Below are 24,973 nucleotides of genomic sequence, written 5' to 3'. Positions count from 1 at the left end.
CTTCACGGCGCGCTGGCGAGGGCGGGGCTTTTGACTGAACCGGCCATTTTGGCGTCCCTAGATGCCTCCATGGCCTTTGATACTGTGGAGTGGCCCTATTTATGGGCGACACTTGAGAAATTCGGATTCGGGTGCGGGTTTATTAGCTGGATTAGGCTGTTGTACGCGGAACCTCTGGCGCAAGTTGTAGTGAACGGTAGAGTGTCGGCCCCCTTTTCCTTGGGCAGGGGTACCCGTCAGGGCTGCCCCTTGTCCCCTCTGTTGTTCGCGCTCGCTCTTGAACCGTTGGCGGCCTGGCTCCGTTGGGAACCGTCCCTTAAAGGTATTCGTTGGGCCCCGGACTTCGAAGACCGCGTCTCGCTTTATGCGGACGACATCCTCTTGTATCTTACTTCCCCTCGCAAGTCTCTATCTGTTTTATTTGACGTTCTTGCGTCCTTTGGCGCTAACTCAGGCCTCGTCATCAACTGGTCTAAATCCTGTGTATACGTTTTGTCTGGTATCTTGCCTCCGTTGCCGAGTAGACTTCCTCTTCAGGTGGTCCGGGATGGTTTCAAATACTTGGGGGTGTTCGTTACCTTGGATCCGTCCCTTCGTTTTGATCGTAACCTCCTTCCCCCGTTGCTTAGGCTCCGTTTGGACGTTGCCCGCTGGCGCAAACTTCCCCTGTCTCCACTGGGTCGGGCGGCCCTGTTTAAGATGATGTCACTACCGCGGTTTCTCTACGCTCTCCAGAATTATTATGATCCTATCCCCAAGACCTATTTTCGGGAGATTGAGAGCCTTCAGAGGCAACTTATTTGGGATGGGCGACCGCGCATTGCTCTCGCTAAACTTTCCATCCCGTGGTACGATGGGGGCATAGCGCTCCCCGACATTAAGAGATACTACTGGGCTTCCCATCTGTCCGCTATTAATCACGCTATGTTCTCTCCGGGTCGTAATCCGGCGTTTGAGATGGATAAACTTCAGCTTCCGGGAGGTGACTTTAATAGAGTGCTCTATTCTCGCTCCGCTGGGCGCCATCTTATGGGACCTACTTTGACTGCTTTGACTGTGTGGCGTGCTGCGAATGTGAGCCTGGGCTGGGAGGATCGCTTGACGTTGGCGACGCCGCTTTATGCTTCAGAACGTCTGGGCGGTCTTTGGTCTTCCAAGGGTTTCGACCGTTGGGACTTGATTGGGATCTCTAAAGTGGGGGATGTATATTCAAAGGGTTCGGTGCGCCCGTTTCAGGCCCTCCAGGCTGACTACGGCCTGAGTAGTCGGGAATTCTTTCGTTATTTACAGATCAGGCACGCTTTGGTTTCGGTGTTTGCTCCTGGTGAGATTCCGCCTGACTCTTCCCCACTTGAAGACCGTATCCTTGACGAACATCTTCCTGATAGCACTATCTCCCTGATTTATAAAAAGTTGATTAACAATCGGACTGACTTATTGGCCCGGCTTCGGGAACAGTGGATGGGAGATGGGTTGGAACTTGATGATGAGGATTGGCAATCGGCCCTCTCCTCTCCGAAGGAGGTGGCTATACCGGCTCGACTCCGTTTGGTCCAATTGAAGATCCTTCATCGGGTGTACGTGACGGGACCGCGACTGATGGTGATGGGCTTTTCCTCCGATGGACTGTGTAAGCGTGGATGTGGTTTGCGTGCCACTTTCCTGCATATTCTTTGGGAGTGCCCGATGGTGGCTGCTTATTGGGTGGCCGTGCTTGATCTGATGACTGTGGTGACGGGGAGATCCTTGCGACCGGAACCTCGTCGCTGTCTTTTGAATGTTTGGGAGCCCACGGACTATTCGGTGGCGCAGACTAGATGGGCCACCCTGGGCTATATGATCGCGAAGCGAGATATTGCGCAACTCTGGGGGGCCTCCAGGCCCCCTGCCCTCTCGCAATGGGAGGATAATATGGATTGGTCCATGTTCCGTGAGAAAACTGTTTATGTGGCCAGGGGTAGACCCAGGGCATGGGTGAAGGTGTGGGGTCAATGGAACGAATACCGTGGCGACATTTGTACTCCTCCCCTTGTGGACACTGTCGAGATTACTCTATCTCCCTAGGCTGGCGTTCCCGGAATCTTCATATAGGGACTGAGCTGGTGTCACCGGCTCTTCCCCCCTTCTTCTTCCTGGTCTCTGCCCCCCTCCCCCCTCCCCCCCCCGCTCCATACTCCTTAGTGCTTAGGATATTATTATTGCACCTCCGTTGCTGTCCCCCCCTTGCGTCCCTTGGGCTGACCTTCAGTGATACACTCTCGCCTTTTTGTATGTTTGTTCTTTCATTTATATAAAACCTGTTTTGGTCCTGTATATAATGTGGAGTATTGCATTGTTGATTGACGATTGCCTCTGCGGGCTTATGTGATATGTCTCTCCTCCTTTTTAGCGGCTGGCCCGTGTGGTTGTAGGCCCATCCTTGTACATTTCTGCTTGCTCAAATAAAGGTTTTTTAAAAAAAAAAAAAAAAAAAGTTGGGATGGCGGCATGTGCTCTGTTTTGCATTATGGACACTGTTTAGAACACCTAGTTAAATCCACTTGTTTGGCCAAGGAATTTAGTAACTCACAAAGTAAAATGATGACATCCTTTCAAACTGACTGCACGCTTTTATTTTTGTTTTTTTGCAGCTGGAAGAACAATCTAAATCATTAAACCTAAAGGAAGACGTTGCATCATTGAAAAAAAGGCTACATGATTTAAACATGGTAACTATTACTTGTTTCCCATTGTGTACATATTTACAAGTGAAGAATTAAATCATTCCAAGGTATGGTATAGAATTATACCCTGAAAAATCATATCAGTAAAAGTTCTGAGAAAACGTTGGAGAGGATTGGTCCTAATTTTGAATAATGATTGGTGTGATTCCAATAAAAAATCTAGACAATGTAATTTATTTATGTTTGCACTGATACTATCACCCCCATTGCCAATTCTGAAAAGTTATTTCACATCATCAAGGTTTCAGCCTACTGTGATCATTCATTTTTCCATTCTTCTACCGGTTTGGAATGAATCCATCATTTAATAACCAATTGGTCAGGTTTGACAAAAGAAACAATTGCATGATGATCATATTTGTATTGAACTTTCTAATCTCAATAAATTGTTTCCATTAGGAAAATCAAAAACTTCGGAAAGACCTTCTTGAGTCACAAACAAGCATTGCTTTTCTTCAGAGCGAACTGGATGCTCTGAAAAGTGACTATGCGGACCAGAGTCTGAGTTCAGAAAGGTAAGGACAGTGCCACTGGAACTATGGGGCAGGGAGGAGGTAAACAGCGTTAAGTTTGCATGCTAAACAACGCCTGGCATAACAACGCGGTCGTTACAACAACAGCGTTGTTATTTCGCATACCGTTACAGCGCATGTCCTAACTAAGACTAGTGTTAGGGGGCAGAAGGTGTTGGATTTAAAATCCAACACCTTCCCTTGTGTCCACACAGACTGGAGTTGGAATAGTAAATTATACTATTCCAACGTTCAGTGCCCACTAAAAGCAAGTCATTGTTCCGACTTGCGATGTAACGGTATGCAAAATAACAATGCGCTCGTTGTAACGACCGTGTTATGGCATGCGTTGTAAATGCATGCAAAAAAAAGTCATATATTCCATTGTGTGGGAGTAGTACTTAATTATTCATTTTTACAATGTTAACATTGTCTAGGCAGAGGTTATACCTCATTAGTTTCACTTAAACACCTAAATTCAGCAATCTGAAAATGAAAGACACTTGTCACCCACAGTAAAGTGACTGCCACTGGAGGGCAACACATGCAACATCGTGTTAGTAACTTTTCATCTATTTGAGCTAGAAACAATTTTTTTGTTAAATCTACAAATTATGCAGAAGATGATGGATTGTGTGGGAAGTGCGGCAAATCCATAAGTATTGACAAAATGCAGTGGCTACAGAATTGCACAATTTCAACCACTGTACTGACTTCACGGGTAAGGAGTAAATATTTTGTCACACAGAAGGAACATTTCAGGCTAATATCCATTTTGTTTTTCAGGGACATGGACATCATTCACGAGTACACAGAAGAGAGAGAAAACCTGGCAAGGCAAATCGAGCTGCTTCAGTACGTCCTTTAAAAAAAATCTATATATAACAACATGTTCTTGCATGTCTTCGTGTGGGCTGCTTGAGTAATTGTTGGCTTGTATGGGTGAATAAACACGGCTATGGTTTCTAGGAATTTACTCCTTGAGTTGTGTTGTGCTGTGCACTGTTGCAGGACGAGCTGGGAGGAGGGTCAGAATTTGCATTAAGGATATCCTGCTTGTCCTTCAGGAAGCCTTTGAACACAGCGCATCATGAGATGCCACTTTATGTAAAGTGCGCATTAGAATGACGTGGCCGCACTGTTTGTATTTTAATTTTGTGCGTGTGTCTTCGGCCTCAGATGCATTAAAGAAATGTAATGTGAAAATGCGACTGCTTTTGTCACAATCCATATTAATACATGGAAACATAGGTTGATATTTAAAAAAGCTTTCTGCAAAGGAGCATGAATGATTTTTCTTTGGTTTTGTAACCAGCTCCTTGTACAGTATCAAAATCTTGTTTTTCGCAGTATTTGTATCTTACTCGAGAAGGTTTTGCTATTCGACAGGCATCACAAAAAAACAATATAAAATCTCCTTTGAACTTGATGAAAAAAAAACATGCATTTTAATAAAACTATATTTATAAATAGTAAGAGCCCATCAGTGGAAATCATTTAGGGCCTGATTTCTGGTTTGGCGGTCTTGTAGCAGGCCGCCACGCCAGCGCCCCACTCCAAGACACGCAAACTAAACCCGTAGTCAGTCTGCCTGCCGGATTCCGAGTTGTAATCACGGCGGGTGGTCCTGTGGCGGCGGTCCAGAGCCTTAGAAATGGCACTGCGGTGGGAGCAACATCATATATAAACAGGTTGCACTCCTTACGTTTGACTGGAATTCCTCTTGTGTTAAGATCAACAATTCATTCTTTGCGTGCTTTTTCACTGGTGACGTGCCTAGCCCACGCTGCACGTATTAACTAAACAGCATTAAAATTGGGGTTATCTTTCAACTCCAAAACCAGTAGTACAGCAGGGCTGCATTTGCAAATATTCTTATTTCTTTAACATTTTACTCCTTTTTACTCCGCTGTGGGAGTGCAACAGTCCATTCCTGCATGGACCGAAATGCACAATGTTATGTTGTGAATTACATTCCGTGCCTGAAAATGGGGTGCAATAAGACAGGGGGGCACACCATGTGCCCCCTGCATGCATCCCGTACACATAGGCACCAGGGTACCCTGTAGGGCCCCCTTAGTTTTCTCACTGCCACACTTTTCATTGCAGGGTCACCACCATGAAAACTGTGGCATAGAGGACACTTATAATCTACGTAGTGGTTCCGCAGCAGCATGGCCAGCATATTGCGGTCTCAGACTGCTGCAAGATTGCTGAGGGGGACAGCAGCTGTCTCATGGCGGCCTGACTGCCAAACTCAAAATCCACCCTCTCATGGTTTAAGATTTGATGACATTCCTCTTTTCTCACTACTAATATAGTGCCATATTGCTTAGTTCCAACATGGATTTAATTAGACAAATCTAGCTGTCAGATTACTATGGGTTGTAGCTATTCTCTAGTCAAAGGTATTGGCTGTGATGTACTTGGGTGTATATTTTTGAGCCAAGATCAGTCTAATTAGAGCAGATAACACGAGCTACTGGCTCTCGGAATCCAGTTAGAGGGCTTTATTGTGGCTTGTATGATCACAGGCGTCTTTCAGAACAGAAAATCTAGGATGAAGGACAGAGAAATATAATAACAATGGTCCATGGAGAGCTCTCGGTTTTAGTTTCACTGAGGAAAAGAGTTAAATAAAACTATGTAGAATAGGTACACGAAAAGATAAAAATAAACCTAAAAACTGAAAAGAGGAAATGTAGAAATTAAAAAAATATGAATACATCAGTCACGTTTTATCTCGTATTAGCACCAGGCCTCAGAATTAGTCAGATATCTCATTATCCGACATCACAGTATTTCCCTAAAACTATCTCTGTCAAAGCAAGCTGCTTGTAGATACTGGTATGTTTACACCCAAGTGGGTTAATAATTGCTCCTTAAATTCAGAAGCTGTATGCAGCTAAAGTAGTAATAATCCAGCACCACCTGCATATTTTGACCAAAGTCACAATGATGTGAGAGATTATCAGTAGATGGCCATAACTCCTGAACCTCGAATACTTGTAGCAAACCTAGACAGTGGGGAGGTCAGTTTATTTCTAATTACTAGATTGAAGATCAGTAACACCTGACCAGACCTACCTAAACAAAGCAGTGAATTTGAATGTTTCTCTAATTTTCCAGAAATACTGGCCTTAGCGTCTGAGAGGTGGCGAGCTCTCATTTGGATTTCTTGTTTGTGTTACTTGTTTGTTTCATAGTGCATTTTCAAAAGGCTGATATATGGCATTAGTATGGCAATTTGTTTTTAGGTTTTATCGCCACAGCTCTTGCAGTGGTGAGAGAGCGCAAACTGATATAAATATATGAGTACATCACATTCACCTATAGAGAGCATAATTCATGAAGAGAAATGCCATGAGTGCTAATAGTATCTGAAATTATATTCTAAATGTATAGCTAATATAGAGATTTAAGTAGAAGTGGAATTAATACAGAAATGTGTGACATTATATGATTTTATTAGACGTGATTATTTTGAATCTATGTCGTGTAGCTGTTAACATATAAGATGGTCTGTGGTAAAACGCAGAACGTGGTAGGCCTCAGGGCCAGAGCTGGAGCTAAAAGGGAAGGTGTTTCTTTTCACGACACAGATTGTTTAACGTTTTTGGTCATTGCATTAATGGGCCATGATTTAGAGTAATGTTTTCTAAATAATAGAATAAGAGTTTTAACATGCTTTAATTAAATGAAGAAATAGAATGCTATAATCATAATGTGAAATATTGTAGGCCTGAAATGTTTTAGCAGTAATTTACACGTACATGTCTGGGCTGAGAAATGTTGCAAGCTTTTAGAAGTCTATGAGAGTTGGGTTCTTGGCGGCAGATATCTGTCTGCAACAGGAAAGGGGGGATCCAATTATAAGTGAATGAATAGAGGCCTGTTCAGTAGACGGCCCAGACATGGAGGAGGGTTCTGGAATGTTTAAGGGGTATCAGCGGGCCGGAGAAGAGACTGAGAAGCAAGGTCAACTCTAACGTCTGAGGCCCAATACAAAGCATCATGGAAAAAGCCTGAAGTTGCACCACGTGAGAGGCGTTTCGCAAGGGGCGTCTCAAATGTTGTTGACTGTTTTGTATTAGGGACAGCACCCCTGGGTGGAGTTAGAGCAGAGACCTGAGGACCCTTTAGAGAGCGGATGGGTAGGCAGTGAGGGGTCATGATTGGAGAACTTTAGGTTTTCACCAAGAGACTTAGAGTGGGTGACTTCCCTTGGGGGTCATTCATTGCTGACACCTTTGTTAGGTTGGGATTTGGTTAAGTAGGGATACCATCTAGAACAGGGTAGGGACGCCTAACCTGTGTTTGTTTTCCTCCAACCTAAATGAAGGAGAGATATGCGTCTATGCTGATAGCTTTGCTATTTTTAGAACTTGTGTTAGTGATTTCTGTTGCTCGTCTGAGGGCTTTTCGAGAGCACATGTATGTAATTGGACCTGTGTATCTCGTGAATCTCATTCTGAGATGCTTGTATTTGCAGCTCATTATATCTTTACAATAAACTTTTGAAACCTAGAAGTTGTCCGTGATCTTTAAGAGTAGAGTCCTTTATTGGGTGAACTAACTTGCAGATAGGTGTACTGTTTCCTTCCAAGACAGGCAATAAAGGTTCAGTCGACCAGAACGAGGTTTGGATCAATAGATATAAGGTATCGATCAAAATCTCGCCCTTTCAGTTGGTAGCTATAGAGGATGGTTGCCTTCTTGAGGACGGTGACCTAGGCCAGGTTAGCTTACCCCAAGGCCCCTAGAAATCGATGATCGGAAGAACAGCCCGCAGATGAAGATCCGGATGACGTGAGACAGAAAAAGCAGCAGTATCGGTCGAGAGTGAGTATAAAGGGTTATGCGTGTTAGATTGCGGTGTTTTTGTATTGTATCTATGTTGTAATGTCTGGCGGAGTTGAATGTTTGTAGAGTGACTGTGGAACAGGTTGTGAGCGCGCGCAACCGGTGGAAATCTTAAGTTCAAGGAGAGCTTAAGTGGTTCGGGTGTATCGGACACCCAGAGTAATTGTCAACTAGTGTGAAGGGGGTCATGAGGTACCATTGATCACCCGAGAGACCGAGATAGGGGGAACGTAAGAGTGAGTGCGTGAGTAACGGACGCTGGTCGGAAGTTACTGTGTGTGTAAGTAACCTATCAGAGAGACGATAGACATCTCGTCAGTTGTGTTGACAATTACAGATAGACTGTGGACGTACAGTCGAGAGAAGTGACCGCTTGGTCGGAAGTAGTCATTTTTCAGTGTATGAATGGGACGCATGCATAACCGGGAGACGAGTTGAGAAAGGAGGGGTGCTGCTGCGAAGCGGAGAAAAGAGACGTCAGGTGGTGTCGCGCAGTGATTGGCTGACCGGAGAAAGACCGCGCTGTGATAGGCCAGCTAGCGAACACGTCATACAGGGTCGCGACGTGATTGGCTGACAGGAGAAAGACCGCGCTGTGATAGGCCAAGCTAGCAAAGCCGCGACAGGATTGGTGGATTGTCATCAGGAAGTAAACAGAGTAGCGAGGCTGGATTTTGTGCGCATAATTATGAAGTGTTTTAAATGGTTGAAAGCGCTGTTTAAGAAAGAGAGGCGAGGATCGTATGAAGGGGAAGAAGCCCCGCCGGAGGGTACGCCAGCTCGTTATATGGCAGTAAATGTTGGGTTGCATACGATCCTTTGGATATCAGAGTGGAGTAAGATTACTGAAGGAAACGAGGAACTGACGTTCCCGAAGTACGGGACGTTCAGATTAGAGGTGTTACATCGATTGAAATCAGTCATGACCTCAAAGAGACCCTTGCCTAGACCAACCCAGTTTGAAGCCCTTGAAGCATGGCTTAGGGCAGCGCATGAAAGGAATATGAACAGACGACAAGAAAGGGTGAAACGCTCGGTAAGGGCAGTACAGGATGCCAGGTGGGATGCGGATGCTAAAAGATGGAGAGTGCATAATTTGGAAATAAATAAACTGTACCCAGTGTTAGAGGCGCCAGTAAATAAAAGCCCCCTAGAAGAAGATGATGAGAGCGAAACAGAGGACAGCCTGATAAACAGATTACTGACAGACAGGCCACCCCCGTATAATAGAGCAGGGGGAGAGGTCGAGAATACTGAAGGAGAAAAGGGGGGCATTGCAGGAGAGCATAGACCGCTTCCCAGTTCACAGTGGGATCCTGAGCCAAAGAAAGAGTTGTTCCAGCCTAGTCAGGTGCAGCAGGTGGTCGGTAGGTTTGTGGTACAAAGAGCGCCGGAAACGGAAAGCGCCACATCCTACCCATTACCAGATGCACTACAGGTACCTGTTACCATAGGTCCTATAATATCGATATATGACCAAGAGAGAGCAAAAGGGGAAGAACGGAAGCGGAAAGACAGAGAAAGAGCAGAGCAGGCAAGGAGGAACGATACCACTAATTCCCCAAGTCAGATGCCGATACCCAGAGAGTGGAGCACCCCGATGCACACAGCAGGGGACCCAGGGGGAGATCCTGGGGGCCCCAGATGGCCAATGGATCTGAGGGGATCTGGACGAAAGTCCTTTCAAGAACTAAATGAGTACATGAAGCAGTGGGATGAGGCAGTGAAGGCTCAAAAGTGCATCAATGCTGCAGAAGCAGAAAGGGAAAGTCAGGACAGCAGAGCACGAACTCACTGCGGGGCTGGGGAGAGTAGCCCGGAGTGGGACTGTAGAGGGAGTAGGGGAGTCACCCATTGGGCCCGGAATGGAGGTAGAACAGATCTGGAAAACGGGGGCCCCGGGAGTGGAGGGGTGGCGTGCCCGATACTCAGTGAAGAGGAGAGGAGGGCGCAAGAGTACAGGAACAGCTTTAAATGTCCACACTGTGTGCCCGGCACCAGAGAACTGAATGGGAGTTGTGAGAGGTCGCACCATAGTCCCTGTGATGACAGAAATGAGCGCAGCCCAGGGAATATGGGGAACCAGGAAGGATCGTATCGGATACTGAGCGATACGAGGCAAAGGGAGTGTAGCGACCAGAGGGAAAATAACAGAGAGATGTGCGGTGAGAGGAGAGAAGAAGACGAGAGTAGGCAGAGAGAGAGTAGGGATAAAAGGCCCGTGTTCCATCACCTTCCAAGATTGGATGGCCGAGCATGGGACCTGGAGAGATGGGAGCAAGGGAGGCCACCCATTAATTCTCCTGAGCCCAAACGCAGAGCTCGAAGTTGGGATGGTAGGGAGACCAGTGAGCCCCCTTCAAAAGACATATTGCGAGCTGAGATAAAAGCCAAGAGACTTGATGTCTCCAGCTTAAGGTCAGATCTGGATGACATGGTAGATGGTACCCTGCCTTTAGAAAGAATGGAAATGTATGAACAGGATGAAATACTATATATGGCAAAGGACATCACACGAAAGGCGAGAGCAGTCCATGAGAAGTTAGTCGAACTAGCAGGCAAATATATGGTGGACTTGTCAAGAACCAAAGCATTACAGGGTAACCACAGGCTACATTACTCAGATCGAGATCTAGATGAGAGGAGAACGATTGGGCTGAAAACACACATAAGGGAATTGATTACTGGAATAAGGACATGGAGGGCACTAGATAAATGGGAAGAGAGGTGGTCCAAGAAAGGGACCGGCAGAAGAAGCATGATTGGTATAACACCAGGACAGCAGGGAATAGAAGCTTACCCTTTGCGTGAAGTTGCCAATGGGAGCTATGTACATGTCCCTTGGAGTAGGGGAGATTTAGCTGCTTTTACCACATCTTTCCCCAAGTTACGAGAGAGCCCCGTGGAGTGGTACAAGCAAGTCGAGAGGTTTGTAAAGATCTCAAAAGTCCTATGGATAGATCTGAACACGCTGTTTGACATTGTAGTACCAGGAGATCTGTGGACAGCATGCAAGGTTAGCGCTGAGTGGCCCACAACGGAGCCAGAGAGAGATGCTAGGACTAATGGGCCGTCCGAGATCGTGATGGCAAAATTCGAGAGAGTGATGACTTGGCTGAAAGAAAAAGTGCCAATGCAAGACATAGATTGGGTCAGAATAGACAGAACGAGACAGGAACCCAAAGAGACAGTCCATGAATATTACGAGAGATTGCTGAAGGCGTTTAAACAGTATAGCGGCTTGGATGTAATGGATCCAAAGGACATAGGGCAATTCGTGTCCAAGTTCGTCCTGGGACTGAGACCGGATATTAGTTTAATGATTCAGCAACACTCGATTTGTTGGCAAAGTAGACCCCTAGATGAAATACTGAGATATGCTAGGTACTGCTGTGATGAGGTAGACTCCAAGACTAAGAAACTAAAAGAGAAGCTGATGGTGGTACAATTGCAGACAGCAGGAAAGGGGGGACCGCAACAACAGCAGCAAGGGACAGGTACAGGAGGTAAGAAGCAGTACAGTCAGAACAAGGGTAATGAGGAGAGTACTACCTTTAGACCCAGAGTAGACATAGCTACCTTGAAGAAAACGACTAGGTGCCACCAGTGCAACGAGTTGGGGCATTGGAAACGCGAGTGCCCTTACAATGTAGAGATCGGAGAGCAAGAGATAGAGGAGGAAGAGGTCCAGAGCGCACCTATGAGAGGGGCGACGCCATACCAAGGAAAGGTGCTCAAAGGGGGGGGGGCTCCTCCCCGAGCCCAGTTCCCACAACCTCCTCGAGTAGGGAGTATGGGTAAGACCTATAGACAAATGCCCCTGTTTGTGGAAGGTGAAGAATGCTATTATGTGGACCCATTAACCGGACAGAGAGTGGAAAGAGAAGACTGCACCCTTGGGGCAGCCTTAGAGGTGGATCAGAGGGGACCCTATGTGAAAGCAGAAGTAGCAGGGTGCCCTACGACATTTCTGGTGGACACAGGAGCCACTAGATCCACGATCAGATCAGCTGCAGTTCCAGACCTGCCCATGTCTGGAGAGACCATACAGGTGGTAGGGGTCGCAAACAGGAGAATAACCAGCCAATTGACAGAACCGGTACAGGTGAAAATAGGGAAGTACAGCGATGAGCACCAATTTGTGGTTTGCGATTCAAGCCCTGTGTGTCTGCTAGGAAGAGACCTGTTGTGCAAATTGAATTGTACTATATACTGTACACCCCAGGGAGTGGAGGTATTGACTAATGATGATGATGCAGATTTCAAAGTTGCAAACTCAAGAATATGTGTGGAGCTGTACCCTACTTTGACAGTAGACGAGCTTCCCTGGGATTTGAGAGAGACAGTGGCATCAGAGGTATGGGATTTCACTGGGGAAGAGATTGGATTGGTCAAAGGGGTGGACCCAGTGAAAATTGTAGTGAAACCGCATGCTGAGTTCCCAAGAACACCCCAATACAAATTGACTCCAGAAACGATTGCAGGCATAAAACCCGTGATCGAGTCCATGATTAAACAGGGAATACTGAAAGAAATCGTGGGTAGTCCATGTAACTCCCCGATTATGGGGCTGCAGAAACCAAATGGGAAATTTCGGATAGTGCAGGACCTTCGAAAGATTAATAACATAGTCGTTTCATGTTGTCCAGTGGTACCGAATCCATCAGTGATACTGTTTCAGATTCCATTCCAAGCTGAGTGGTTCACTGTGATAGATCTTTGTCAGGCTTTCTTTTCGATCCCTTTGGACGAAGATAGCCATTTTCTTTTCGCATTTAAGCTGGAAAATCGCGTCCTAACATGGTGTCGTATCCCTCAGGGGTATACAGAGAGTCCATCGATCTTTAACCAGCTTCTGAAGAAAAATCTTGAAAGTCTAGTGCTGCCCCAGAAGTCAGTTCTGGTCCAGTACATAGACGACCTCCTTGTGGCGTCAGAAACAGAAGAAGCTTGCAGGGAAGACTCCATTGCTTTGTTAAATCACCTAGCTGCCAATGGGCATAAGGTATCCCCGGGAAAATTGCAGTACTGCCTGACAGAAGTGCAGTACTTGGGACACAGAATTGAGAAAGGCAAACGAAAGGTGTCACCAGACAGGATAGAGGCGATCATGAAAATGAACGCGCCTCAGACACAGAGAGAGGTCAGGATGTTCCTAGGGATGGTGGGTTATTGCCGACAGTGGATCGTGAACTTTTCACTGAAAGCAAAGCCCTTGCAAAAACTGACGCACAAAGAGGTGAGTGATCCGGTACCATGGGACAAAGACTGTTTGATGGCATTCTTACAGCTGAGAGAGGACCTGTGTCGTGCTCCGGCATTGGGAATGCCTGATTACAATAAACAATTCTTTCTTTACTGTTGTGAGAGAGAAGGTTGTGCGTTGTCTGTGTTGGTCCAAATCCATGGGAATGCCCGTAGACCAGTTGCTTATTTCTCGGCTACTTTAGACCCAGTAGCCGCAGCGTTGCCCGGATGTCTCAAATCCGTTGCTGCAACGGGTGTCAGCATTGAGAGATGTGAAAATATTGTTATGGGGCACCCGTTAGAGGTGTGCGTGCCACATTCTGTTGAACTGTTGATGACCAGGACTAAAACACAGCATCTGACCAATAGCAGGCTCACGCGCTATGAGCAAGTTATTCTTGCTGCAGAGAACGTGACCCTCAAGAGATGCTCTGTTTTGAACCCTGCTACCTTAATGCCACTTCCAAATGATATTGATGATGATGATGAATATACAGACCATGACTGTCTCGATGTGACTGAACTATGCACCAAACCCAGACCCGACATCGTAGATGAGCCACTGACCGACCCAGACGAAGTTTTCTTTGTCGATGGCTCATGTGTAAGAGACGAAGTTGGGCAGTTGAGAGCAGCTTATGCTGTTTGTACAATTGAAGGAGTTGTGGAAGCAGGGTGCCTGGAAGGAGTACACTCCGCTCAGGTAGCCGAGATTATTGCCCTAACACGTGCTTGCTTAGCAGGCAATCAAATTCGAGTCACCATCTACACCGACAGCCAATACGGGTTTGGGGTAGTTCATGATTACGGGCAGTTATGGTCTCAAAGAGGGTTCATGACTTCTTCAGGCTCTCCCATTCGCAATGGAGAGTTTGTGCGCCTGTTGTTAGAAGCATTGCAATGTCCAGCAAGTATCGCAGTTGTAAAGTGCATCGCACATACCAAAAATGAGGACTTTGTTTCGAAAGGCAATAGATATGCTGATGAAGTTGCGCGGTATTGCGCAGAACAAGGTTACTCTTTCACAGAGGTGGATGTGGGTGGAATAAATGTAAGAACTGAATTAGCCATGATACTGGAAACTGTTGATACTTGGGATGAATTGTCAACCATGCAAGAAAATGCTCCTGATTCAGAAAAGGAAACATGGGTAAAGGCAGGATGTGTAATGGGTGAGACTCATTTTTGGGTCTCAGCAGACGGCAGAGCAGTGTTGCCCAATGAGATGGTGAGTCCAATGGCTAGACTCATACATGGTCCCGTACACTTAGGGAGAGATGCTATGCTGAGAGTGTTTAGACAGACTTGGTACAATCCTAAGTTTAGAATAGCAGCAGAAGCAGTGTGCCAGCGTTGTGTGACCTGCCAGCAGCTGAATGTAGGGAAAAGAACACCAGTTGCACTAAGTCACATAGGAAGGTCTGGAGGTCCATTCAACAGAATGCAGATAGATTTCATTGAAATGCCAAGATGCAACCGCCTCCGCTATGTCCTGGTGGTTGTTTGTGTGTTCTCCAGATGGGTTGAGGCATACCCTACACGTAGGTGCGACACCCTCACAGTGGCTAAGTTACTGCTTAGAGAACTTATCCCTCGGTTCGGGGTGCCGGCCTTTTTGGAATCAGATAGGGGAACACATTTTAACAGCGAGCTTGTGAAGATGATTTGTGTTGCACTGAATATAGACCAGAAGCTCCATTGCAGTTACCGACCAGAAGCCTCAGGAATTGTGGAACAAATTAATGGCACGATCAAGTCCAGAATAGCGAAAGTTTGCTCCTCAACGACCCTGAATTGGCCTGACGCCCTGCCATTAGTACTCATGAGCCTTCGTAGTACCCCAGACAGAAGAACAGGGTTGTCACCACATGAGGTGTTAATGGGGAGAGCAATGAGACTGCCATCTATTCCAGCTACTGCACTGTTAAATATCACAGATGATATGATCCTGGACTATTGTAAGGGGCTGTCTGACGCCATGCGTTCTGTGTCCCTTCAGGTGCAGGCTGCAGAGGTTCCAGCGTGCCAGGGCCCTTGCCATGACCTGTATCCTGGGGACTGGGTCCTGGTGAAGAAACATGTGAGAAGAAGCTGCTTGGATATTCGTTGGCGTGGGCCCTACCAGGTCATCCTGATCACAAGTACAGCTGTAAAGGTGGGAGGCCTGCCCAACTGGATACACGCGTCGCATACGAAAAGGGTTCCAGCACCTCTGGAAACAGCTCCTCTCTCGGATGGACGTCCAGCTGAGGACCAAGAAGCCATAGAGGGGGCTAGCCAAGCTGTAGAGGTGCCAGTGGAAGCAGGGAACGAGTCTGACCAAGCTGAGGACGGTCAGTACAACAGCGAAACAGAAGACGCTACAGAAGGAGAAGACAGCTGGGAGTACGAGTCTGACCCTGACAGGTCTGAAAGAGAGCGAGAACAGACCAGAAGGAGAAGGAGTAGAAGGGCACGTGGAGAAGCAAATTGGCCGCAAAGAAGAAGTTCTAGCCTGAGGTCAACTCCAGAAGCAACCCTTCCTCCGATATCAGAAGACTCAGACCCAGAAGAAGGTGCTCAGGGCGCTGAGGCACCGGACCGAAGAAGGTCAAGAAGAGTGCGTGTGCCTAACAGAAGATACTCCACACCTGAGTGGACATATCTGGCGACAAATGTCTGTGAAACCGGAGACAGGGAGGATCCGAGCGGTGGTGGTGTCCAGTTCTGAGCCCATTATCACCGTGGAAATACAACTGTTGGTACCCGGTGTCGAACAAGAAGGGTCACTAACATTCGTGCTCCCCAGACCTCCCCGCCTCAGCAAGTTAAAACACATGTTTCTTACAGAATTGAAATTCCCCGACTTTGGTACCACGATAACAGCACATGAAGAGCATACTCTTCGCATGGAAATATTGAACTATGCTATTGAAGCTGCAACCACAAATCTAATAGTCGATTGTTAAAGGACTTTGTAAATAAAGCAAGCAGAAGAAAAGAAGATTACCTAGCGCCCAGGAAGCAGAGAATTTTAGGGAACCCCTTGAGTGGATGGAGAAGGGCTAGGGTTGTCTTTTTGAACTGTGAAAGGACTTTTTGCGAAAAAGGCTGTCAGCCTCCAGCTGTGTGGATTCTAAAGACAAAAAAGGATTGAAAGAGACTGTAAAGGAACGAGAGGAAAAGAACTTTTTGCAAAGAGAAAGGGAAAAGCTAGATTGTCTGACGAAATGGAGGCCGGCACCCCGAACCGCAGAGCTAAATGTATAATAGGTACACTAATAGTAGGAGTGATAATATTAATAGCTTTAGTGGTAACAATTTCTTATGTAAAGGGACATGAGGAAGAGGTAAAGGTAACTGATGCGAATTCTGTAGTAACACTTACACCCACTGTTGCAGGTGAGAAAAGGGAAAACACTCAAGAGAAAGCGTTATTGGCTGCAGAAGCCCGCAGGTTACATGTAGACGAGTCCCAAGGAGACTTTAGGTCAAATGCTTATGCTAAACTTTTGTACGAATACGTGGATGCCATGGAGGTTAAGGATTGCTACGTCTGCATGCAGTTGCCTGCGTCTGTAGATGAAGGAATTCGATATCATCACCTCCCTCTGACATATGGCATTACATGTAGCTTATTGCTTAGTATATTTTATGAGAGAGATAGTTTTGAATACTATTTCTCCAATTATGATTCTGTGCTGCCAGAAGTCCCGAATTATAAGCAGATGAATAAATGGGATTACTGGAAGAGTGAAGACAGATTGGCCAAGTTCTTCATTCCTTGGATTACCTTAGATACTTCACATGCCCGTAGAAATAATCTGACATGCAAGGTGTCAGAAGTCGAGAAAAAGTTCATAGGGCAGGTGGATGATCGTTACAGGAGACAAAAGATTTTGAAAAAATCAGGACAAGGGAAATTAGATTGGACCGAGGAAGAGAAGTCACACAAGAGAAAGGGTAGTAGTGGTCCAATAGCTTTAGATAAAGCGCAGAAAGGAAAGTTATGTCTTCACCGAGCCAAAACGTATTATGAAAATGTATACGTGGGTGAAGTTGACTGTGAACATGCTTTTAATTTAGAGTACTACACTAAGGATTTCCTGAAGGGAATGCAAGTAATTCCAAATGTGTATTTTGTATGTGGAAGAAATGCTTACGTGAGACTACCTGACAACTGGTATGGATCATGTTACTTGGCAATTGTCTTCCCCAAAATATATCATGCACAAGACTTATTGATCATTGAGGGCCAGACATCATCGAGGGGAAGGAGAGATGTAGGTGATGCAGAAATGGTTGGAGATGTCTTTGGAGCTATGTTCCCTCTTTTGGGAATAATCCTTAATGATGTTAAAATTAGACGACTGGCAACAGTTGTCGACAGGTTGTCTGCCAGCACTGCTCAGTCCTTAATGCTGGTAGAAGGAGAGATGCAATCGATAAGGGCTATGGTTCTTCAAAATCGGCTTGCATTGGATGTCTTATTAGCAAAAGAGGGCGGAGTCTGTAAGGCTTTGAAGGTTCAGGAATGTTGCACTTACATTCCAGACCTTTCAAAACCCCTTGAGAAAGTTATTAAGAACATAACTAATATACACAAAGAGATCGAAGACTTGAGTAGAGAAAATGTCTGGGAAAAGGTGGGCCACGGAATGAGTACAGTTGGAGGGTGGTTTTCCACCTTAGGCAAAAGCTTTATTTGGTATATCCTAAAGCCTATCATCATAATATTGATCTGTGGGATAATATTGTGGGGATTGGTGAGGGTATTCAAATGGTACAGAGCAAGAAGGTCAGAAAGGGCCCAAAGAGAACAGTTGCAGAGATTGGCTGCCATACAAGATAATCAGTACAGGAGCCTGAGAGCTCTGGAAGCGCAGAGAATGCCAGCAATAACTGCAGTTTAAATGTTAGTGATGACCCCGAGAGGTCATCAAAGGGGGGAACTGAGAGAGCGCAAACTGATATAAATATATGAGTACATCACATTCACCTATAGAGAGCATAATTCATGAAGAGAAATGCCATGAGTGCTAATAGTATCTGAAATTATATTCTAAATGTATAGCTAATATAGAGATTTAAGTAGAAGTGGAATTAATACAGAAATGTGTGACATTATATGATTTTATTAGACGTGATTATTTTGAATCTATGTCGTGTAGCTGTTAACATATAAGATGGTCTGTGGTAAAACGCAGAACGTGGTAGGCCTCAGGGCCAGAGCTGGAGCTAAAAGGGAAGGTGTTTCTTTTCACGACACAGATTGTTTAACGTTTTTGGTCATTGCATTAATGGGCCATGATTTAGAGTAATGTTTTCTAAATAATAGAATAAGAGTTTTAACATGCTTTAATTAAATGAAGAAATAGAATGCTATAATCATAATGTGAAATATTGTAGGCCTGAAATGTTTTAGCAGTAATTTACACGTACATGTCTGGGCTGAGAAATGTTGCAAGCTTTTAGAAGTCTATGAGAGTTGGGTTCTTGGCGGCAGATATCTGTCTGCAACAGGAAAGGGGGGATCCAATTATAAGTGAATGAATAGAGGCCTGTTCAGTAGACGGCCCAGACATGGAGGAGGGTTCTGGAATGTTTAAGGGGTATCAGCGGGCCGGAGAAGAGACTGAGAAGCAAGGTCAACTCTAACGTCTGAGGCCCAATACAAAGCATCATGGAAAAAGCCTGAAGTTGCACCACGTGAGAGGCGTTTCGCAAGGGGCGTCTCAAATGTTGTTGACTGTTTTGTATTAGGGACAGCACCCCTGGGTGGAGTTAGAGCAGAGACCTGAGGACCCTTTAGAGAGCGGATGGGTAGGCAGTGAGGGGTCATGATTGGAGAACTTTAGGTTTTCACCAAGAGACTTAGAGTGGGTGACTTCCCTTGGGGGTCATTCATTGCTGACACCTTTGTTAGGTTGGGATTTGGTTAAGTAGGGATACCATCTAGAACAGGGTAGGGACGCCTAACCTGTGTTTGTTTTCCTCCAACCTAAATGAAGGAGAGATATGCGTCTATGCTGATAGCTTTGCTATTTTTAGAACTTGTGTTAGTGATTTCTGTTGCTCGTCTGAGGGCTTTTCGAGAGCACATGTATGTAATTGGACCTGTGTATCTCGTGAATCTCATTCTGAGATGCTTGTATTTGCAGCTCATTATATCTTTACAATAAACTTTTGAAACCTAGAAGTTGTCCGTGATCTTTAAGAGTAGAGTCCTTTATTGGGTGAACTAACTTGCAGATAGGTGTACTGTTTCCTTCCAAGACAGGCAATAAAGGTTCAGTCGACCAGAACGAGGTTTGGATCAATAGATATAAGGTATCGATCAAAATCTCGCCCTTTCAGTGGTATAACTATATATATATATATATATATATTTTTTTTTACTTCTAGCAATTTGTGGGGGTGGGGGGAGAGATGCGAAACCTATTGTTGAGCCTGAAAATCTGTATATTTCTGCAAAATAGAGAAAAATCTGAATTCGCCAATAGTCATTTCTTTACATTCCTCATGGTTCTCCCGAAAAACAAATCGTTAAATGAAAAAAAAACAAATGAAAATAAGTAGTAAAAAATAGAAATAGTGCTAATATTATTATCTGTAAGCATTTACCCTGATGTCTGACCTACAAATGTAATATATCATTACGCCATGGTGATTTCCCAACCTGCCATTGATAAGGAGAAGAAAGACCTGTGGTGCCCTAGTGTTTGGAGGCTGCCCAATTTCCAGAACTGAGGCTACCTAATTTCCAGAATGGAACTGCCCTTGATCAAATATATTTTTTGTATCTCTTTGTCTTGGTGGTCTTGTTGGCTTTCTGACCTTCCGAGGGGGCATATTGGCGCCTGAATTCCTGGGCCCGAATTAGCAATAGGGTGCACTGCCTTGGTCTGCGCCGCTCTGAACCCTTAATTAGGGGCACCTGGTGCAGACCGGGATAGTGTGCTCCACTGCAAAAAACACTATTCTCAGCACAGGTGCAAACTCTGACAAGTTGTGCCTGCATTGAAGAGAGGAGAGTGGATTCAAGCCTTGGCTCCATCTTTCACTGGAGGCATACCGAAGCTCTTCAAAAAGGAGAAAAAGGCATCCTCCTGTAGGTGACTGCAGTGCATTACTGCACTAGTATGTGGGGGGAGATAGTCAGGGGTGGTTGACACTCCTCTTCCCCTTCCCATTGGACTGACTGTCTGTTATTTCAGCATGGTGCACATTCAGTGCATCTCCAGATAAGTCTTTTATAGAGAGTGTGTTGCAAAGCGAAGTGGTCCCTCATTTGTATTCCACCATGCACGACGCAAAAGATCAAACCGGTCAAAGATGTGTACTGTACGGTTCCATATTATAGACAGAGTTTATTTATTTATTTATTTATTCATGCATTTTTATATAGCGCGGACTTTACCCGAAGGTGTCAGAGCGCTTCACAAAAGGAACAGAAATGAAACATAATGAGAAACATTACAAAAGAACAGATTACAAAAGCATACATTACGTTACATAAGGTAATAGTGACATTTGTGAGCAAACAAAATACATGAGGTAGTAAAAATTGTGAGCAACCAAAAATACTTGAGGTAGTAAAGGTAATAGTGACAATTGTGAGCAAACAAAATACATGAGGTAGTAAAAATTGTGAGCAGCCAAAAATACATGAGGTAGTAAAAAGTGCACAGGAGGAAAAAGTGACAAGTGTGCAGTTACAAGAGAAAACAAAGTATCATTTGAGGTATAATACTGCAAAAGGTGCTAGAGTTGCACAAATATCTGCTGCATCTTCTATGATACCAAAGTGAGAAGGTGCAAACCTTCATTGTGCCTCAGAGGCACTTTCTGTAATATGACCCATGGCGTCTAGTGCACTTCCTGCCCTCCTGGCCCCTAGTAGGGCACACAGGAGTGAAAGCCTCAATCTGCCAGCTAGGGTGGCAGAAAGACTGTTTGAAGTCTAAGGGTAGGGGATGCGGCCAGTGCCAGTACAGGCCGACCACAGCTCCATTTTATTTATGTATTTATGTATGTATTTATATATCTATTTATATATATATAAAATGTAATCCCTGTTGTCTAGTGTGTTTTCTGCCTTCCTGGGGAGTGCAGATTGGGGGGGGGGGGGGAGTATCTCACAATATGCGACTCAGGGAGGCAAAAAGACTTTTTGGGCACTAGGGGTAGGGGATAAGGCCCAATGCCGGAATGAGCTGTCACCCACCACATTTAAAAAAAAAAATAGTCTGTTCCTGGGGCCTGGTGGGCTGTCTACTCTTCTGGGGTGCGCAGATTGGAAGAAAATACCCTCAAGCTTCTTCCTTGGGGGTGGCAGAAAGACTGTATGGGCAATTGGGGTGGGCCTGATTTAAGGACGGGCCTGAACTAACCTCATTTTATGTTTGAAAATCAGGCTAATGGTGGTGCCTAATGGGCACTTTGTCCTCCTGGGATGAGCTGCTTGGGGGCATACCCCAATCACCCTCGGCAGGGGGACGAAAATAGTAAAACTATCCTTATTGGGGCGGGGAGCACTTGGCCATGCCTGGGGACCTCTCTTTCCTCCGAGAGCCATCCCTGGTGACCCTGGGCTCAGGAACAGCCCTTCTGTGGCGACCCATGAGCAGGGATTCACTAGACAGTGGCACAATAGGAAAGGGGAGATTTCCAATGGTAGCTCCCCTTTCCAATAATACCTTTCTCATTGTGATCGTTGCTCGGGCTGAGCATGCATAGAGCACACATCACACTTATGGTTTCATCTGCTTTCAGCTTGAGTTTTAAAGACATTAGCATCACTGAAACTGAAAAGAAATACACTTTGGACCACAAGGAAATCTCTTCTCGTGCAGCTTGAAGTTAGGATAGAAAAGGGAATCTCTCCGGTGGATTTCCTCCTTTCAGTGAGAGGACGTGATGCTCACCTGTTCCTCAATGCAGAGGTAATGCAAGGGTACAGAACAGCAGAGCTCAATTAAATGAGTACTCAGATGTAGGTTTTCTCATCTTTTTACTAAAGACACATATATGGTAGCGAATTGCACTCTATCACAGAGCTAAATGAAATTGATTGTCTCTGCAATTGCATAAATTACTGCAGATTCGATCTATACAAGTGGTAAGAGAGTTCAGTGGCTTGAGAGGCCCCTCTGGTGCTCTGAGGCTCCTATTACGAGGTCCCCAGATGTAGGTGCAGGATACTGGAGGCCGGGAATCTCAAATTCCGACTATATTCTTGCACCTAAATCTAGGGTTTCCAAGTAATACCTGCCCCAGAATGGGGAATAACACTTGGACCCAGAAGTACCTAAATTCCAGACCCCGTGTCTCTAGGCCTGGAATTATCAGGTCCATCATTTGAAGACAACATAAATCTGGGCCCAGAGACACTGGGAATCTAAAGTTATGCAATTCACACATGTAGTTTTGTATTTTGTTCTGTCAATAGGACCCACTTTGTCCAATTAATATCGGGAAAGAAGGGGTTTATCTTAAACATTTCCTTGAATTTGTCTTGACAACCTCTACTTGCTAAAAAGAAAACTAATTTAGAAATGCACTGTGAGTGGAAATGCGACAGATGTAGTTATTTTGCACACAAAAACATTTACATGAACACGTGTTCTATTCTTATAGATTTATACTGCTTAGTAACCAGGGCCAACATTTATTAACACAATGTGGCAGAGGAACTGAGAAATTAATAGCTTTTTCAGAAAACAAGGTATCGTCCTACATAGCCAGCAGTGCGTGGCCACTTAACGCCATGTTATCGCTGAAATGTAAAGCGGTAGGTGCTGATTGACCGAAATCTAGGTGATATCACTGCTTCACAAAGCATTATGATGTTTAAATATCTGTCATTTTAGATATACTAAACCAAAATATGCCATAAACACTGTTACTTTCAGTATATCCTGCTATTTGCATAGTTTTAGACGATAATGTTCCTGAACTTGTCACTCGCACAGGTCTTCGGAAGGCTAAGCGTTTTAAATCTCATGTTGCTTACATGGCAGAGAGAGCCATCAAGTGGCTGCCAATGGAATCGTTTCCAAACCAGACTGCAGAGTTAAAGGCTAGATAGAGGTTCTAAACTTTTTGCCAGATGGTACACTATGTATCAAAGGTTTACGACCATAATTCCAGTATCAAACCAGTGATAACTTAACGACTCCCAACTTGGGGCGTTAACTCATTCGCTAAACGTCCACTTCCCCTTTGCGAGTTGGCATGGCAGCTTCTGGGGTAGTAGGCAGTGTGCCAAGGGACCACCGCCAGCTCTTACTTAAGTTTTTCAAAGCAGATTAATTCTTCTAAACAAACAAAAAAAAGCAACCTTGTTTCCTTTCAGAAAACCTGCAGTCTTGTTCCTTTAAACCAAACCCGGCTGCTTTAAAAAAAAAGTGTTTTCAGTTTGAAATGCAAAGGCAGACATGCTGATCTGCTGTCCTGTGCAGCCACCACCCCTGTCTTTGCTGTCAATTGGAGAAAGTCGCAGTTTGAGACCTGCCTAATGAGTTTTTATTAGGCAGGTTTCAGTGACACCCTCTGAATAGTTATTTAATTTTTTTGAACCAACTTATTAGTACATAGGTCGATTAGCAAAATAAGTTATTGTTTGCAAAAGTATTCAATAAGGAAACTCCAACTGCCTTTTGTGATCACAAAACAAGATGTTGAGTTTGTACACCAACTGGCTTGTGAATAGGTATACAATTGGAAATATGGCAAGCAGACTAATAGGTCACATCACAATCGGTACCTTAATGGGGGTAGGGGAAGTTACGAAACAACACGCCTAATGAATATTAAATATGGCAGGTTGCAATTCAAAAGGAATAGGCGCTGCTTTCGAAAAAAAATAATCAATTTGGACATACATCCTAGGGAACAGGCAGTGGTCCTTGGCACCATCACCTGTGAAAGGGCCCCTTTTTGACATGCTCACCCCCACTTTTTGCCAGGCATTTGATGCAGTTTTGATTGAAGTGGACTGGGTTCCCCCTAACCAGGTCCCCAGTGCCAGTGCTCCTTCCCTAAAACAAGGTAATTGTTCAATTGTACTCCAATTGGCAAGACCTTTACAGTGGCGTAGCAAAGTCAGGTGGTACCCGGTGCAGAAAATATCTTGTCACCCCGGCTTGACAAAATGGCAAAAATATGTGTTTAAAACACATATTTTTGCCACTTTGTCACCCCCCTCAGTGATGACACCCGAGGCGTCTCAGTCCCACCGAACCCCCCTTCCCATGCCACTGGACCTTTAGCATTACTGTAAGTTCCTAGTAAATGGTACCCCTGGTACCTAGGCCATGGGCACTAAAGAGGGTCCATAAGGGCTGCAGCATCTATTGTGCTACCCTAAGGGACTCACTACCAAACTCATGCAGACTGTCAGTGCAGGCTGTGTGAAATGGTGCAAACAAATGTAAAAAAATGACATGGCACACACCCTGTGTACCACGCCAACAGACACTGCATGAAATGTATGTAAGTCACCTCTACAGCAGGCCTTATAGCCCTAAGGCATGGGACATTATATTACATGTGAGGACATATCTGCAAGAGCAGTTATGCCCTTGTGCTTTTTAGTTCAATTACTAGACAGTACAAGTGAACAGGTAAGCCATCTTAAGTACTGGA

General features: G+C 45.1%; 1 protein-coding gene across 1 annotated transcript in view; it reads left to right on the top strand.

Moving 5' to 3' along the window:
• The window catches only part of LOC144806682 (ras and EF-hand domain-containing protein-like), a gene marked incomplete at its 5' end in the record, with an annotated part of 200,041 nt that overhangs the window by 33,184 nt on the left and 141,884 nt on the right, over positions 1–24,973 (top strand). The window contains 3 exons of the mRNA XM_078672989.1: positions 2,631–2,708; positions 3,123–3,238; positions 4,022–4,090. Coding sequence (XP_078529115.1) covers positions 2,631–2,708; positions 3,123–3,238; positions 4,022–4,090 — 263 coding nt within the window. The remainder of the gene's footprint in view (positions 1–2,630; positions 2,709–3,122; positions 3,239–4,021; positions 4,091–24,973) is intronic.

Source organism: Lissotriton helveticus, unplaced genomic scaffold, assembly GCF_964261635.1.
Source record: "Lissotriton helveticus unplaced genomic scaffold, aLisHel1.1 SCAFFOLD_953, whole genome shotgun sequence".
Classification (NCBI taxonomy): Eukaryota; Metazoa; Chordata; class Amphibia; order Caudata; family Salamandridae; genus Lissotriton; species Lissotriton helveticus.
Note: the sequence above shows the minus strand (reverse complement) of the source record. Positions and strands in the feature narration are given on the sequence as shown.